At 40.3% G+C, this 15037-nt stretch overlaps 1 protein-coding gene across 1 annotated transcript; it reads right to left on the bottom strand.

Moving 5' to 3' along the window:
• Nucleotides 1–3612: 3612 nt before the first annotated feature.
• Nucleotides 3613–14018, bottom strand: ankef1a (ankyrin repeat and EF-hand domain containing 1a). Its single transcript, XM_058613831.1, has 11 exons — nucleotides 13874–14018; nucleotides 12924–13131; nucleotides 12219–12380; nucleotides 9601–9800; nucleotides 9288–9437; nucleotides 9038–9161; nucleotides 7890–8724; nucleotides 7007–7233; nucleotides 6625–6773; nucleotides 4287–4439; nucleotides 3613–4047 (listed from the first exon to the last, which is right to left on the bottom strand). The coding sequence occupies exons 2-11, from the start codon at nucleotides 13111–13113 to the stop codon at nucleotides 3904–3906; spliced, it is 2334 nt and encodes a 777-aa protein (XP_058469814.1). The 5' UTR covers nucleotides 13114–13131; nucleotides 13874–14018; the 3' UTR covers nucleotides 3613–3903.
• Between the last annotated feature and the right edge of the window lie 1019 nt (nucleotides 14019–15037).

Here is a 15037-nt window from a genome sequence, read left to right as displayed (position 1 = left end):
TGATATTTTTAGGCCAGAGGAAATGTCTTTTTCTACAATCAGAGCAAGAAAGAAAAAAACCCGAAATGAAATGGGTCAGTACCTTGAGTAATTTTATGATCCTGAAATAGTTTTTTTTGTCAAGGATGGATTATGTTGATTGTTCAAACATTAACATAACTGTAACAGAACATTTATTGACTCAACACATGATAAAGAATAATTATAGGGCGATTTACTCATCTTTTACAATTCATCTCTCGAAATTAACTTTTCATGAAGTGCACCGCAAATGTAATCTGTCCAGCGAGATATTCACTGCATCTGTTTTGGGCCTCTTTCACAGGAATTGGTCTGTTTATCTGAAGCAAAGGCACAATCCTCTGTTTACCACCCAGCATTATTGGTTTCACTATGAAATTCAAATCAATATCCTCATAATAAAAGTCCCAGGCTTGCAGCAAATTGGAATCCATAGCTTGAAAAGCTAAAGAGATCTATGGCACTGCCAAGGCTGCACTAATGAATGATGAATCACTGCAACACACACAGATACACACACACAAATGCTTACACACATAGTAAAGTATACATACATACACATGAAGCGGCTCTTTGGTCTCTCACACAGTCAGTCAGGCTGGTGTGAAACATGACTCCCTCATCAATAATGAATGCAAACCAGGATCTGTACAAAGTGGCCATTGTTTCACTAGAAACAGCATCTTCATACCACAGCTAGTGTGTTTACAGTTACTGGACACTATGAGCAGTGAATCCATTTTAGCATGAAATTACAAAAAAAACAAAACCCATTTGATTTTGAAAACCTTATACCATCTACCTTTTAGGATGTGGACATATCGTGGGTATAATATCCTTCATTAAGTTATTCTTATTAAAAATGCAGAAGGGGACCACTTACCAAATTACAACCTTAGCCTTAGACTGAGGTTACCTGGTGCATGTACAGTCATCTAGGTCTACATTACATCCAGTGTTATGTTCAGTATCTGGAATTTTACTAAATATCTGTGGGTTTCAGATTGTTTGATGAACAAAATGAACATGTGAAGATGATGTAGTGACATTTTATCTGTAGGTGGATTCATTGAGAAAAACAAAAAACCAGCAAGCAGATGAATCATTAATGGAAACAGCTCTAATCTGGGTTTGCACTCTTACAGTGGCTCTGTGTGCATCCCACTTTATATCCACAGTGTCAGCCTGCATATACATGTCAGCTTAAAGTATGCAGTTATTGGATTATATGCATGTGTGAGCACATCTTTTAATGTGCATGCATATTTAATGCAAGTAATTCGATAACACATAGTAATAATACCAAACCCTAATGTGGTAAACAACGATAATGCAATCTGCGTGCATGCGTGGGTGTGTGTGTGTGTGTGTGTGTGTGTGTGTGTGTGTGTGTGTGTCCCAGTGGGTTGTTTTGGGAAGTCAAGGGTTGGAGTCCTGAATGCTGAGTAAGCGGTGCAGGTCCAGAGCTGGGAGACTGCAGTGCTGCTGGCAACAACACACTGATTTCAGCTCAGACTGATACTCAGCAGAGACAGGGGAGAAGAGAGGAGAGGAGAGGAGAGGAGAGAGGCAAAGGAAAGGAGGATTACAAGAGAGGAAAAGGAGTAAGACAGCACACCTGGACTCCCCATCACCGAGCCAAATATAACAAGGTCTGCAATGTTTTTGGATGCAAAAGCCAGAATCACACACACACACACACAGACTTAGAACACCTTAATGTTATCCCTAATTTAACCAGAACCAGTTAATGCCGAACCCTAAAACTTAAACTAACCAAATCTTAGCCCCAAACTGAACTAGCACCTGCGAAATCAGGTTCTGCCTCATTAGGACCAGGTTTTGGGGTTCATTACTGGTCTCCAACAGAAAAGGTCCTAAAGAGGCAACACATGCAAACACATGCCTATCTGTCTGTGTTGCAGGTCCTTAAATAACACATTGTGTATAAAATAAAGAATGCAAGTCGTAAAAGCAGCTACATACATGTCTCCAGTGTAAAAGACAGACAGACAGACAGACAAACACACATACTGCATGACCATATAAGCCCGAGCCCACGCCCCGACAGACACACTGCGTCATGGCCAACAATCAGAGCCAGCAGCCTTGTTTACTCCTCTAACCTGTGCGCCCACTGATTGTGCTAGAAAAGCCCTCATCTCCTCCTCCCGCCCACTCCTCTGCTTCCCCGCTCATTCCTCTGTCATGCCCCCTCCCCATCGGTGACTCCTTCTCAACCTCTACTGCCACCTCGTCTCCTCACGGCCTCCTCTCTCTCTCTCGCTCTCTCTCCCCCGTCTTGTGCCACGTTATGAATGGCTCTGCTGGGCTTTCATAGACGTTTTTCACTCCCAGTCTCTGCTTCTCGTCTTGTGTATCGTTACATACAGAGTGCACGTGCCCAACTCAATCCTCTCTGCTCCTGCTCCTCGTCTGCCTCACTGTCATCACTCTCCTCTTCCTCTCCTCACGTCCTTGTCATCATTGGTATTGTGAGCGTTTTTATTTTAATATTTCAGGCCCTGTATTACAAAGACTTCAAAGATGCTACCCCCACCCCCTTCTGCCTGTGAATTTCATTATATAACCGAGTCCCCATGGACCTTGAGGACACTGAGCAATCTAATTTTATCTGGTGATGGCAATAGCGATGATGGGCGCATGCATCAATGCAGCATTTAACACACAAACAGATATTTTCTCTCATATGATTCCAGATATGCATGAAATGTTAGAACAGGACCAGAACACAGCCAAGAGAAAATAAAAAAGGGGAAGCTAAAAAAATTACTAAAATATCATCAATACTCTTTCAAGTTTGCAAAGCAGCAGCAGAGTGACTGTTATATATGAGAACAGTAAACACATGGCTGCCATTTTAATGCCTATCTGTGCTTGAAACACAAGAGCTCCCACCAAGTTTTCTGTCCTCTCTGCTTTATAAACAACCAAACCCCTGCATTGCTAAGTTTGCCAAACAGCGCCATGCCCTGGCTCCAATGTGGAACTGCATTCAGCTGCAGAGCAGAGGAGGTGTAAAGCAACCGAAGGCTATTCGAGACACATGGACGTGAAACAGTAGTGAAATCAAACACCACAGCGTTATTGTCCGATGGTTTGATGCAGGTTTCACACGCTTAAAGGAGAGAGAGAGAGGTGTATGTTTTCACACAAGTGAGAGAAAACGAATGTAGAAGAAAGAAAGAAAATTATGATTGGGCCATCAGTCTCCAAAGCAGCATCTTTCTGTCTTCATGTCTCACTGCAGCTCCAGACACTGCAGAGTCAAACAACTATAAAGTTTAACTGCAGAAGATACTTACACTACTGTTTAATAATTACAGCACTATTTTACCCGTGTACTCCAAGTTTTAGTTCAACCATACCTTGAATCTCGTAGTCTTTGAATATTTCATACAATATTCATCTAATTGGACCTGTTAACTGCACAGATCATTTGATGAATCACACTGAGAAAAGTGTAAATGTGATTAATGTCTAAGTCTTCAGTTTCTCTACGGTGAGGCTTATACTTTCAGATAGACAAATTGCTCTGGATTTAAAGTACCAGTATTAGTATTACCATATTCAGTTATAAAGTATTCACATTCAGTAGCAGAGTTTTGACATGTTGGGTTTTTACTGTGCTTGACAATTACCAAACAACACAAAACTGTCCCTACAGAACATTATGTATATAAAATGGATATATCATCAGTGATTATTCACGTTACTGAGTATCAAGATAAGCAGCTTTTTACCAAAATGAGGATTTGCATGAGAGGGAAATGTCCATTAATTGTGGCAGGTGATCAACTCACTGAGGTAAAATATGAGTTTAATTTCAAAGTTTCCGAGTGTCTCTCTCCTACTTCGTGTCTAGTCTGTGGTCCATGTTGTCCTCTGGATGTTCCGGCTGAAAGGCATCATGAAGTCGTCAAAGTCCATCTCGAGAGACAAGAGCTCCTTCCGTCTCTCTATCTTTGACATCAGCTGGCTGGTGGTGGGCGGCTTTCCCCAGACCTGAGACAGACGGAGACAGACGGAGACAGAGGGACGAGTCAAAGAAAGAGACCGCAAAACAAGAGAGCTTAGCTGTAACTCACTATACTGTGAATATTTTTGTTTGCTTCAAGTTATTTGCTTACTCCAATCCTCATGCACGCCGTCACCCTCTGCTTCAGCAAAACACCAAAAGCTACAGACAGAAGTAATAACTACACAGGGAGATGCTACAATACACTGATGGTGGTAAGTCCTACCGTTTTTGGCACAAAGGTAGTCTGCATGATGTTGGTTTTCCCTGTTGTGATCTTTGTGTTCTGCAGGATAGTGCTGTTTGAACCCTTCTGTGAAGTCTTCCCTGCTGTTGCAGTTGATGACTCTGCTTGCACAGTTACTGTTGCTGAAATGACCTGCGGGGTACACTTTTTAGATTTGCCTTATTTTATACGAGTACTAAATGCAGTTGCAACAAATACAAAGGTTAATGTCAGATTTAGTTCAAGCAAAGGGGGGGGGGCACAATCAGGCACAACACACACACACTTAGGCAACAACAAGCACCATTTTGCAGTTCATGAAGCTTGGAAGATTCCGATAAAAATGACAACCTGTATCAACTGTAGACTCTTAAGACTATAAATTCATGTCACAGTAGTGACCAATGTATCTATAACCCGACTCAGACACATAAATGAAAGCAACAAAGGACCTTTAATGGCCTAAAGAGGTCACACACATCCTGATGTTTACATATTACGTAATGTAACCAGCTGCTGCTGCCACCGTTGCTGTGACTCTCTCTCATTTCACGTGAAGTTCTTGTGTCTCTAGAACGGAATATTGTCCCGGCCCAGTTTCTTTGCATCAATGCCATTGTGCCCTTGTTTCAGCCTCACCTTGTTTTATAGTCTTTCACTTTTAATCAGTCACTAGATGAATAACAGAGCAGCTCAGCAACAGCAACCAAGGTTGAAATTCGGGTGTTAACAAAGTACTGCAACACAATGTTAAAGTCAGGTTTGTGTGTGTGTGTGTGTGTGTGGTCAGAATCAGTGATGATTATTATTGGAGATTTAATACCTGAGTCCAGCAAATGATCTCAGGATAACCAGTTCAAAGCCATTCAACATTCAATGAAAAACATGCACTTTGACTTGAGGGTGCATGCATTATTTACACAGACTGACTGGCTCATGAGTCACAGAGAATGGAAGTTTAATGGGCTTATCACATTCTTACAATAGTGAGCAAACTCCTGCAGTTCTGTGGAGGAATACTGTCATTTATTGTGACAGTTTGGAATTAGCAGAAAACAGGGGCACCTTCTATAAATGCTTAGAGGGCAGACAGCTCCACATTATGCCCGTGTGCTATTTATTCTGCTGGGTAGACTCTTTCTGGCTTCCTAGAACTGCTGCTTGCAACTATATTGAGCTATGAATATCCCTGATGAATTTGCACCGCTGCGCCACACCTGCTACATTCAGAGTACTGATGACAAAATCAATACATTTCATCTGATTGTGGCCTGCTTATAGGAAATGCAAATTCAAGCAACAGCATGGTCTAGTTGTAACATAACACGTCTGGTCTAATTTGCTTACAAGTTAGAAGCCTTACAGCCATCAGATCTCTTTACAGGCTTGAGTTTCTTTTGTTGAAACAAGAGGCCACAGCACACTGGGTGAGACACTGATGTGTGCTTTATATTCAGCTTTGGTCTCTTTTTGTGTTTGAGATTTGATCAAAGTGTGTGATTGAAGATGCTCAACTGATTCCACATAATACATCTTAATAATGCATTGTAAGCAAGCACTATGACAATAAAATGCATGGGAGGATGACACCGAGGATGGACCAGGTAGTGTAGGAGAAGAAGAAATGTTAATGTGGTAATGTCCAAATTGTTGGGTAACTTTTAGTTTAACATCATTTACATGTATTGTGTACTGTTGATTTAATTCATTAAATTCTCATTGAATTTCAATACAAAAATCAATATGCCAGGACAAATATCGCTATTTTAATTAATAAATTGCGACGCTCTAAAGTGAACAGTCGTTGCCAGTGGGCGTCACTACTTCATCTCTCCTATATTGATCATCACAGAATCGTTGTATTGTGATATTAATGGTATCGTTGGACCATGTATCGCGTATTGTGAGGTACGCTGTGAATCTCACCCCTTATGTCATAAAATGTACTGGTAGCCTATGTTACAGCATTTTATACAAATATGATTACAGTGTTTTAGTTTTTAAATATATTAGAAACATAAACTACCCCCCCACGCCCAAAATATGACAAAAGAACCACAGTGCTTTATTTTGTGTAACCTATATCTCATTGTTTGAATCACTTGATTTAGGAACAAGATGGACGAGAGGAGGCGATGACTGCAACTACATGCTGTAAAGTAGAAAGTAGAAGTTCTTTTTATGGCACGGACCAGAAATAAGAAGTTACATAGTCCCAATGCAGGCGACTCAGAGCTGCTCAGACGTTCACAGAGGTGCCATTCACCCTGTTATGAGTTGAATTCTACACCGTGTCATAAACTGCTCCGTTTATGAGAAGACAAGATTTTAATATTACCTTCTCTTTGGAGGGTTTAGGCTGCTGAGCTTTGCTCCTGTTTCCTCTTGATGGCTCCTTTGGTTTAGGCAGAGAATCCATCTTGTTTTTGACCAAGTCAATTGTCCTGGAGTCTGCAAAAGCTCGAGCGATGTCAAGGCAGTTTTGTTCTAAAGAGACATTAAACTCAACGTCAGTTAAATAGCAACAGTCACAGTTGTTAACTCAGTGAGAGCAGTTTGCTACAGAGACTGCAGTTTTTTGTTGTAAAACAAATGATAGTTCACTGAAAGTTTTATGACCATAATAATCTGTTACTGACTTACACATTAAAAAATAAATATGCAAAATTTATTTCAATAGTATTTTTCAAAGGATATGTTTCAGATGTGCACCGTCAAACCTTTCTTGTTCTCTGCAATAACACTGGCACCAGCCTTGATGAGAAAGTCCACACAGGCGGGTCTGGAGCTCTGGATGGCCCTCATGAGGGGAGTTCCACCACTGAGAGCTTGGGCGTCTACAGCAGCCCCGGCCTCCACCAGAAGTTCCATTAGTTCCAGTTGGCCAGCGCGAGCCGCGTGGTGCAGCGGCGTCCAGGAGAACTGGTCACAGGCATTTACATCGGCCCTGTCAAGTACAGTCCACAGCACGGTGTGATTTAAATATAAAATTAAATATACCATTTACCATACTAGATATCCAAGAAACCTGCATAAGAAACTTAGCTCAAACATTCACTGCTGACCATATTCATATGAAACAATTTAGACATTCTGAAAACAAAGTACACCGAAATGACTACATTTAAATACTTTTAGGGAACTGCTAATTGCTGATTTTCTCCGTCTTACAATTACATTTTGTGTACAAAACAATGTTGAAAAGTAATTGGTATACTTAAACTTGCACTACAATTTTACAGTGCATTTAATGATATAACCCTTGGGATTGTTTTCCCTGTAACAGCCTTTCAGTGCATTCATAATCACATCTACTTCTATCTACTCTAATGTGGGATCAGCTATTCCCAATTGGGATTCAAATTTATATAAAATGACTGGTAATACCTATCAAATAGTGCTAGAGAGTCAAGAGCATTTGTCATGTGTACAATAATCACGTGGACTTGAAAATAGGACATTGTCATTTTCAGCATGTAAACAGACACAGAATATATGACGAGTTTCACACATAATAGTGACTTTATTCACAAGTGCAACTAAAAACCATGAATGTGTTGCTAAAACCATTAAATCTGAAAGGAAATAGACAATGTTACTTACCCCCGGCTCAGGAGATACTGAGCCACCTCATAGTTGCCATTGGAACAGGCCACCATCAGTGGAGTTTTATAAAACTCATCTTGAACATCCACAGGAACCCCCTGACTGAAGGCAAGGTCCAACGACTCCAGATCCCCACTTTTGACACAATAGTTGATGTTCACGAAGATCTTCTCTGGCTTCTCTACGTACCACCCCGAGTCGTTCATTATGGGATGTTCTGGAGGGTGGTCACGGTCAAAGCGTCGGCTGTCTGAGCAGTTGTAGTACGTCTCAATCATGAACTCTGGTGGACCTCCATCCTTCCGCCGGAGCATGAGTTCTGGTGTGAGGGTGCAAATAGGAATCGGGAGGACAAATTTATCTTTCTTTTTCTTCTTCTTTCCTCCCCCTTTTCCTCCTTTTGACCCTTTTTTCTTTTTTGGTAAGTAAGAGGAGAGGAGGAACGGTTTCTTGATGTACTTGACACCTTTGATGAAATCATTAATGTTGACACAGCTCTCTTTCCTCTTGTCATGTGCTGACATTACTGTTTGGAGTTGGTCCACATCAGCCGGGGCTTTTAGTTTCTGCAAAACTGAAATGAACAGATCTTTGGTAACTGTGTCGGATTTGTTCCCAAAGGCTTGTCGTAACTCAGTCTCATACTCGTGGGACCAGTCGTGGAGGGTCAAAGCCCAGAGACCTGACATGAGGCTGACACCGCTGGATTTGTTGCCTTTGCCCTGTTGCCGCTCAGCTTTCCTCAGCTCCTTGGCTGCTGCTTTGTGACCGGCGTCTTTGGCAATCAGACGTGGCAAGAAACCTTCATGGTTCTTTAGCTTGGGGTTGCAACCTGAACACAGAGCAGTTTGATAGAACATATGAACACAAGGTTGAATTACTGAATTTGAGATTGTGCTTGCAGGATAGATAATCTGCCATTTAATTTGATTAAATTCAATTTTCCTGGCTTTATAGCTATCATCAATTCAACATATCAAGACACACAGTGACCAGTATTAAGTCTGTGTTAATCCTGTGATGCCAGTTCATTATGAGACGCAGCCCCAGGGATTTTCTTTATTTATGTCACAAAAGTCTAAAAGCTGATACTGATTGTAGTGACATCAGGATGCTTGTTATTGTTTAACTCTCTCTCTCAGCACCTCTTTGTGCCAGGAACTTGCAGCAGTTTGCGTTGCCCATGGCAGCAGCATAGTGTAGGGGAGTGCAGCCGTCAAGGTTAATCATGCCCATGTCTGCTGAGAAAGCAGACAGCACCTGGATCACCTGCAATGCATAAATCACCACAGCGAAACAAAACAGGACATTTGTTTAGCAAAACCTTCTTTGTATTCAAACATTTCTTGCTGTTATAATATTGAGTAAGGTCAGGTCTCCCAGAAGTAACTGCACCTCAAAAAAGCCCCCCATTGCAGCATAGTGCACTGCTGTTAGACGGTTATGGTCCAGGGCATTAGGGTTTCCCCCTTTCTTGAGAATTGCTCTCACAAGCTGCAGGGAGCCAGCTTTGGCTGCTTCCATCAATGCTGTGATGCCAGTATCCTGCGGAGAGGAGGAGAGGAATCAGTACCAAAGCAAACACACCACATATGGCCACAGAACACATCACAGTATGCTGTGAACTGATGGGACATCAGTTTCCTCACACTCAGTTGTTACAGTTCAAAGATTTCCTTATGGTTATCCATACCATCTAATTAACAACCTGGTTTGTTGCACTGGGATCTGCTCCACTATCCAGCATGAGGAGACACATGGAGGTGCACTGCTGAGCCTTCTCACACATCTGCTGGAAGACATGAGTCCCCTGCGCCGACACGTTGTTGACGTCTGCCTGGCACTTCAGCGCCACCTGCAGACAGCGGTTATGGCGCTTGGTGGGGTAGATACAGTAGAAGAGAACACCTGCAATGAGAGTTAATGAAACAGGAGATACTGTAACTTTATGAAAAGCACATTATCAAATACAAGATAAAAGAACTGTTCCAATTCAAGCAGCGCGGGTCATACCCTTCTATTTTTCACTTCCCTTGTTTCCTTTCTGTTGTAGCAATTCTTTTATATAAAGGATCGCTTACCCCTCCCTTTCACAGGCACGTCAGGGAACTACGGTGACCTTTCGATATCAGAAAGAACCAACCTTCTCCACTCTCCCTGCCATTTCCTCCTTTTAAACTGGTTGTGCATAAGGTTTATATGCAAGCTTTGAAATACATGCTTTGGCTGGTTGGTTCATTGAGGTTGCTGTAGAAACATGTCAGTGCAAGATGGCAGCCTCAATCAAGCAAATCCATTGCCAAAAATAGTACATATAAAAAGGCCTTTTTTAAGCCTATATTTTAAAGCAATTATGCATTCATGCATTCAAAAAAGTAATATGTATTGTATTCAAATGTATGACAATAAACCATCCTGAATGGTTTACCGGATATTCAATAGAATGTGGGGTTTTTTCCCCATTCACTCAATTTCTTTTTAAAAAGCTAGTGCACAAAAACAGACAGGATTGGAATAAACAAAGTGACATGACAAACTATGACAAAATAATCTGAAAAGAATCCAAGGGCTATTTACCATTTAAAAGATTTTGTAGAAGGATACAAAATGAATAGTAGGTTTGTTTTAGTCAAAAAGGATGATGCTGTGATGGTCTCTAATATGACTGAACTGAACATCTTTTGTTTTGTTGCCAAATAAAGTGAAGGTTGCGATCATTTTAAGGTTTGGCAAACAACAATCAACATTTCTCAGAATTTTCTGTTATTTTATGTAACAAATACCTGATCAATTGATTGAAAAAACAACAACATACTGACAGATAAAGACACTCATTAGCTGGAGTCCTAAATAGTATTGTAAATTAAATTATTCTTCATAATGTGTCATTTCCCTGTGGTCATCCACCTTCTTTAGCAAACATAGGAGTCAAATATGCAGTTCAACAAACAATATCCAACAGGCCGACATACCGTGTCACCTGAAGGCCAGCACGCTACTGCATTAAAGAGGAGAGTGTGATTAATCAACAAGTACCTGCTATGCCAGTGAAGTCACATGACACTAATCTCATGAGCGATGTCCAGTCTTGAAACTGAACGCCGACCACGCTCAGTCACAAGTGCACGGTGGTAGACGCTCGATGGTTTCTGGGTCTGAAGTTTTAAAACACTATGGTACTAATTTATCAGTAAGTCTGAATGTGTTTGTGCCAAGGAATCTGCAACTGGCAAAGAAGGATACGCATCAATGGTGCACCCATTCAATATGTGCCTGTTTATTGTGTATTTTTGAGTTTGTGGTTTGCTTGTTGGTTTCGTTTGTGTATTTTTGGTGTGTTTGAATAATCACTGACAGATAAGCATTCCTTGCCAACACCACACACACTGGTGTCCTTACGAAGTCACCGCAAACCATTCAACAGATATGTGATATGTGACTCTGCTCCTGCTCACACACTTCACAAGTGATCCGTCAACAACAGTGACTCTTAGTGGTACAGAGGGCCTTCTTAGTTAAAACAAGAGAGGAAGAGGAACATTTTCTTTCAGTTTCTACACCCACAGGAATCCAAATGTCCAGAGAGATGTGACTGGGCTGTGAGTGTTGAGACTTGGCCAAACAAGTCCTTTGAGAGTGCAGGAGGTATCAAGTTACTCAGCATGTTTCACACAAGAGGATCTCCCTTAGTGCTTGATCTGTAATTACGTGTACCCACCAGCCTTGACACACACAATTGTTTCTACACATACTCAGCATAAAGTGCATCATATAAAAACATGTATTTATGCACACACAGATGATTTTCTACTACCGTCTTTTCTTATTTTCATTCTCAGTAGAAGAGCGCCATTTGCAGTTATTGGAGTCTCTGGACTCCATACTGTCACTGAATTACAATCGGTTTAAAAACTTCCAGGAATGAAATTCAGAGTCTCTGATTGGAGTTGTCTATGTTGGATACTGTCTCCTCATCAATATCTAAACAGAGGCACCATGCATTTTCATGAGTTGTAAGACAAGGACAGGCATTCAAGTTCACCCTGCTGCTCTAAATTGAGATGGAAAACGCCTCTATTTGAGAAATTGACACTTAACAAGCTCTTAACATAACAATACATTTGCCATCTCTGATACATTACATGATTCATGTCCGTGTGATTCATGATTCATGTGCTCACATCTTTAACACAATCTGCTGTTTTCTGTATTTACCAACTAGTATTTATAGCCTTACTTCCTTTTTAGTTAGTTCTTATATCCTTTCCACATCAATTATTTATTTCCAAAGGAATAATTTATTCCCATTAGACTCCTCCTGCTCACCTTTGCCCTCAGCATCCTGGAGCCTCAGGTCCGCTCGGCTTCGCGCTAGCACAGCCACGATGGTATCATTGCCCAGCTCAGCAGCTAACATGACTGGGGTGCGGCCCTTCTTGTCCTGGATGTTGGGGTCTGCTCCCTGAGACAGAAGGAAGCTGACCAGGTCTGTGACGGGTCAGAGACACAGGCATTACTTTTTATTTTGCAGTACATTTCAAAAATCGATTGACTCTTGAGATCACATTAAAAAATAAAGGCACAAACAAAATTTTTGCAGTGCTGCAGAAAATCACTGGACTAAATATCTTGCTCTTCAGAGGAGAAAATATGTTTGTTTGTTGACAGACTGCAAACTTCTCTTTGATAAAAATGAGTCAAGTGGAAAAAATGATCACTTTTACCATTGTTGAATTGTGTTGCAATAACAATAAAAGTAATCACAGAACGATCATGTTGCTCTAATTGAGATTGAGTATTTTTTTTAAATGTAAGGAATTTCCTCAAATTTCTCACATTTTCTTTCAATGTGTAAACTGTAACACAACTTTCTGGACATTATTTCAAAAATTATTGCATGAAGAAATTGCTTCAGCTTTGAATGATTTGTCAAACTCATAGGGAGCTGTTTGGCACAGTGGAGTATTGAACATATAAGCACAAATATGCCAATATTGTATGATCTGACAGAACCAGGAATAGGTCCATTACCCTGGTTATTGGCTGAAACCGCCACATGAAGAACCCCTGTGCCATCTTGCGGCTCCGTGAGGTTGATGACGTTTTCCACCCCGAGCTTCACCATCTTCTCAATCTGCGCCGTATCCCCATCATGAACACACTGCAGCAGGCGGTAGATCTGAAGGACCTGCAGACGGCCTTCTGCTACTCTGACACTCATTGTGGGGACAGAGGGAGGCTAGTGGAAAATAAGACAAAGGGAACTGTAACTCTGACAATCATGCAGGCACACATACAGTATTGCATATCCTCCTGAAGTGGCGTGTGTATGTTATAAATTAAGACTTAATTTAAAAAAAATGTGCATTTAAAACTACACTGCGTCAATTAATCACATATTTCAAAACCTGCATATTTGCATATTTCCCATCTGAAGCTCATATAAGTCATCTTCACTCAGCTATAGATTACTTATGGGCCATTTTCATGGCAGACATTTTGATAGAGCAGAGTAGGAAAATCACTGGTGAGGAGTGGGTAAGACCGGTAGTTTGTGTGTGAAAGATTTCATGGTTGCAAGTTCAACTCCACCCCTGGCAGGTTGTACTCAATTCCCTTGTAAGTCAATTTGGATAAAAGTGTCTGCTAAATGACATGTAATGTAATTAATCATGGCTAAGTTCCATTTAGCTTACTCAGTTTGAGAGGTGCATGCAATTAGTGTGATCAGTAACACCTGTGCTTTTCCTGCTAAACAATGTCAAAATGTCTGCTAAACAAAAGCTAATGATACTAGTGATAAACAAACAATTTAACCCACCCTGAATAAGTGTGGAAATAAAACACAAATAAAGCTTCCTTTATGTCATGATGACGTAAACGAAAAATGTTAGCATACCAATATTTGTTTCCTGGTTTGCACGCGACTTTTACCGCGGGTAAAAACTTCTTAAAAAATAACAATATTGTTGTCGACATACCAGACACGTCCGGACAGGAGGCACAATAGACGACAATTTCCAACTTTTTTCTACAGGCTCGTTACTTTTTTGTTTCTCAAAGCACAACCTTTCACTGTGAATGAGCCGGAGTGACGAGACACACTCAGCTCCATGGCAACCGAACGCCTGAAAATCCCTGGAAGGACGTGTTAGCTGTTCCTGCTCCTGAGTGTGTGAGCCGTGCTGCCTTCAAGTGCTGCTGATGAGCTCGTAATACGGAGATATCACCGGAACAATCATGACTGGAAGAACGTTTACGCATGCAAAGCGTTTAGTAAACAAACAAACAAATAGATAAATAAATAAATGTATTACTTTTTGTTATTATTGGTTTTACCTTCTTTTAATTTGCCTATAATATACTATGACCTTTTTTGGTGATTTTGGACGACATACTAAACTATGACATTTTACTGTAATACCAGAGTGGCATGGTGGTGTAGTGGTTAGTAGGTCTTGACTAACTATGTACAAAAATGTCATAGTTTAGTATGTCGTCCAACATTTGACAAAAACGTCATAGTTTTGTATGTCGTCCAAAATCACCAAAAAAGGTCATAGTATATTATAGGCAAATTAAAAGAAGGTAAAACCAATAATAACAAAAAGTAATACATTTATTTATTTATCTATTTGTTTGTTTGTTTACTAAACGCTTTGCATGCGTAAACGTTCTTCCAGTCATGATTGTGACAAAAAATGTGACAAAAATGTCATAGTTTAGTATGTCATCCAAAATTTGACCAAAATGTCATAGTATAGTATGTCGTCCAAAATCACCAAAAAAGGTCAGAGTATATTATGTTGTCCAAAATCACTCAAAAACATCATAATATAGTATGTCATCCAAAATCACCAAAAAAGGTCAGAGTATATTATGTTGTCCAAAATCAATCAAAAACATCATAATATAGTATGTCGTCCAAAATGACAAAAAAAGGTCATAATATAGTATGTCGTCCAAAATCACCAAAAAATATCATAGTATGGTATGTTGTCCAAAATAACTAAAAAATATCATAGTATACTATGTCGTCCAAAATCACCATAAATAAATAAATAAATAAATTATTGCATGAATAAATAAATGCTTCGCATTTATTCCTACATTTCTACAGACGCAAGTCATGGTTTGCCCTATTA

This window comes from Solea solea, chromosome 17 (assembly GCF_958295425.1).
Source record: "Solea solea chromosome 17, fSolSol10.1, whole genome shotgun sequence".
NCBI classification, from domain to species: Eukaryota; Metazoa; Chordata; class Actinopteri; order Pleuronectiformes; family Soleidae; genus Solea; species Solea solea.
Note: the sequence above shows the minus strand (reverse complement) of the source record. Positions and strands in the feature narration are given on the sequence as shown.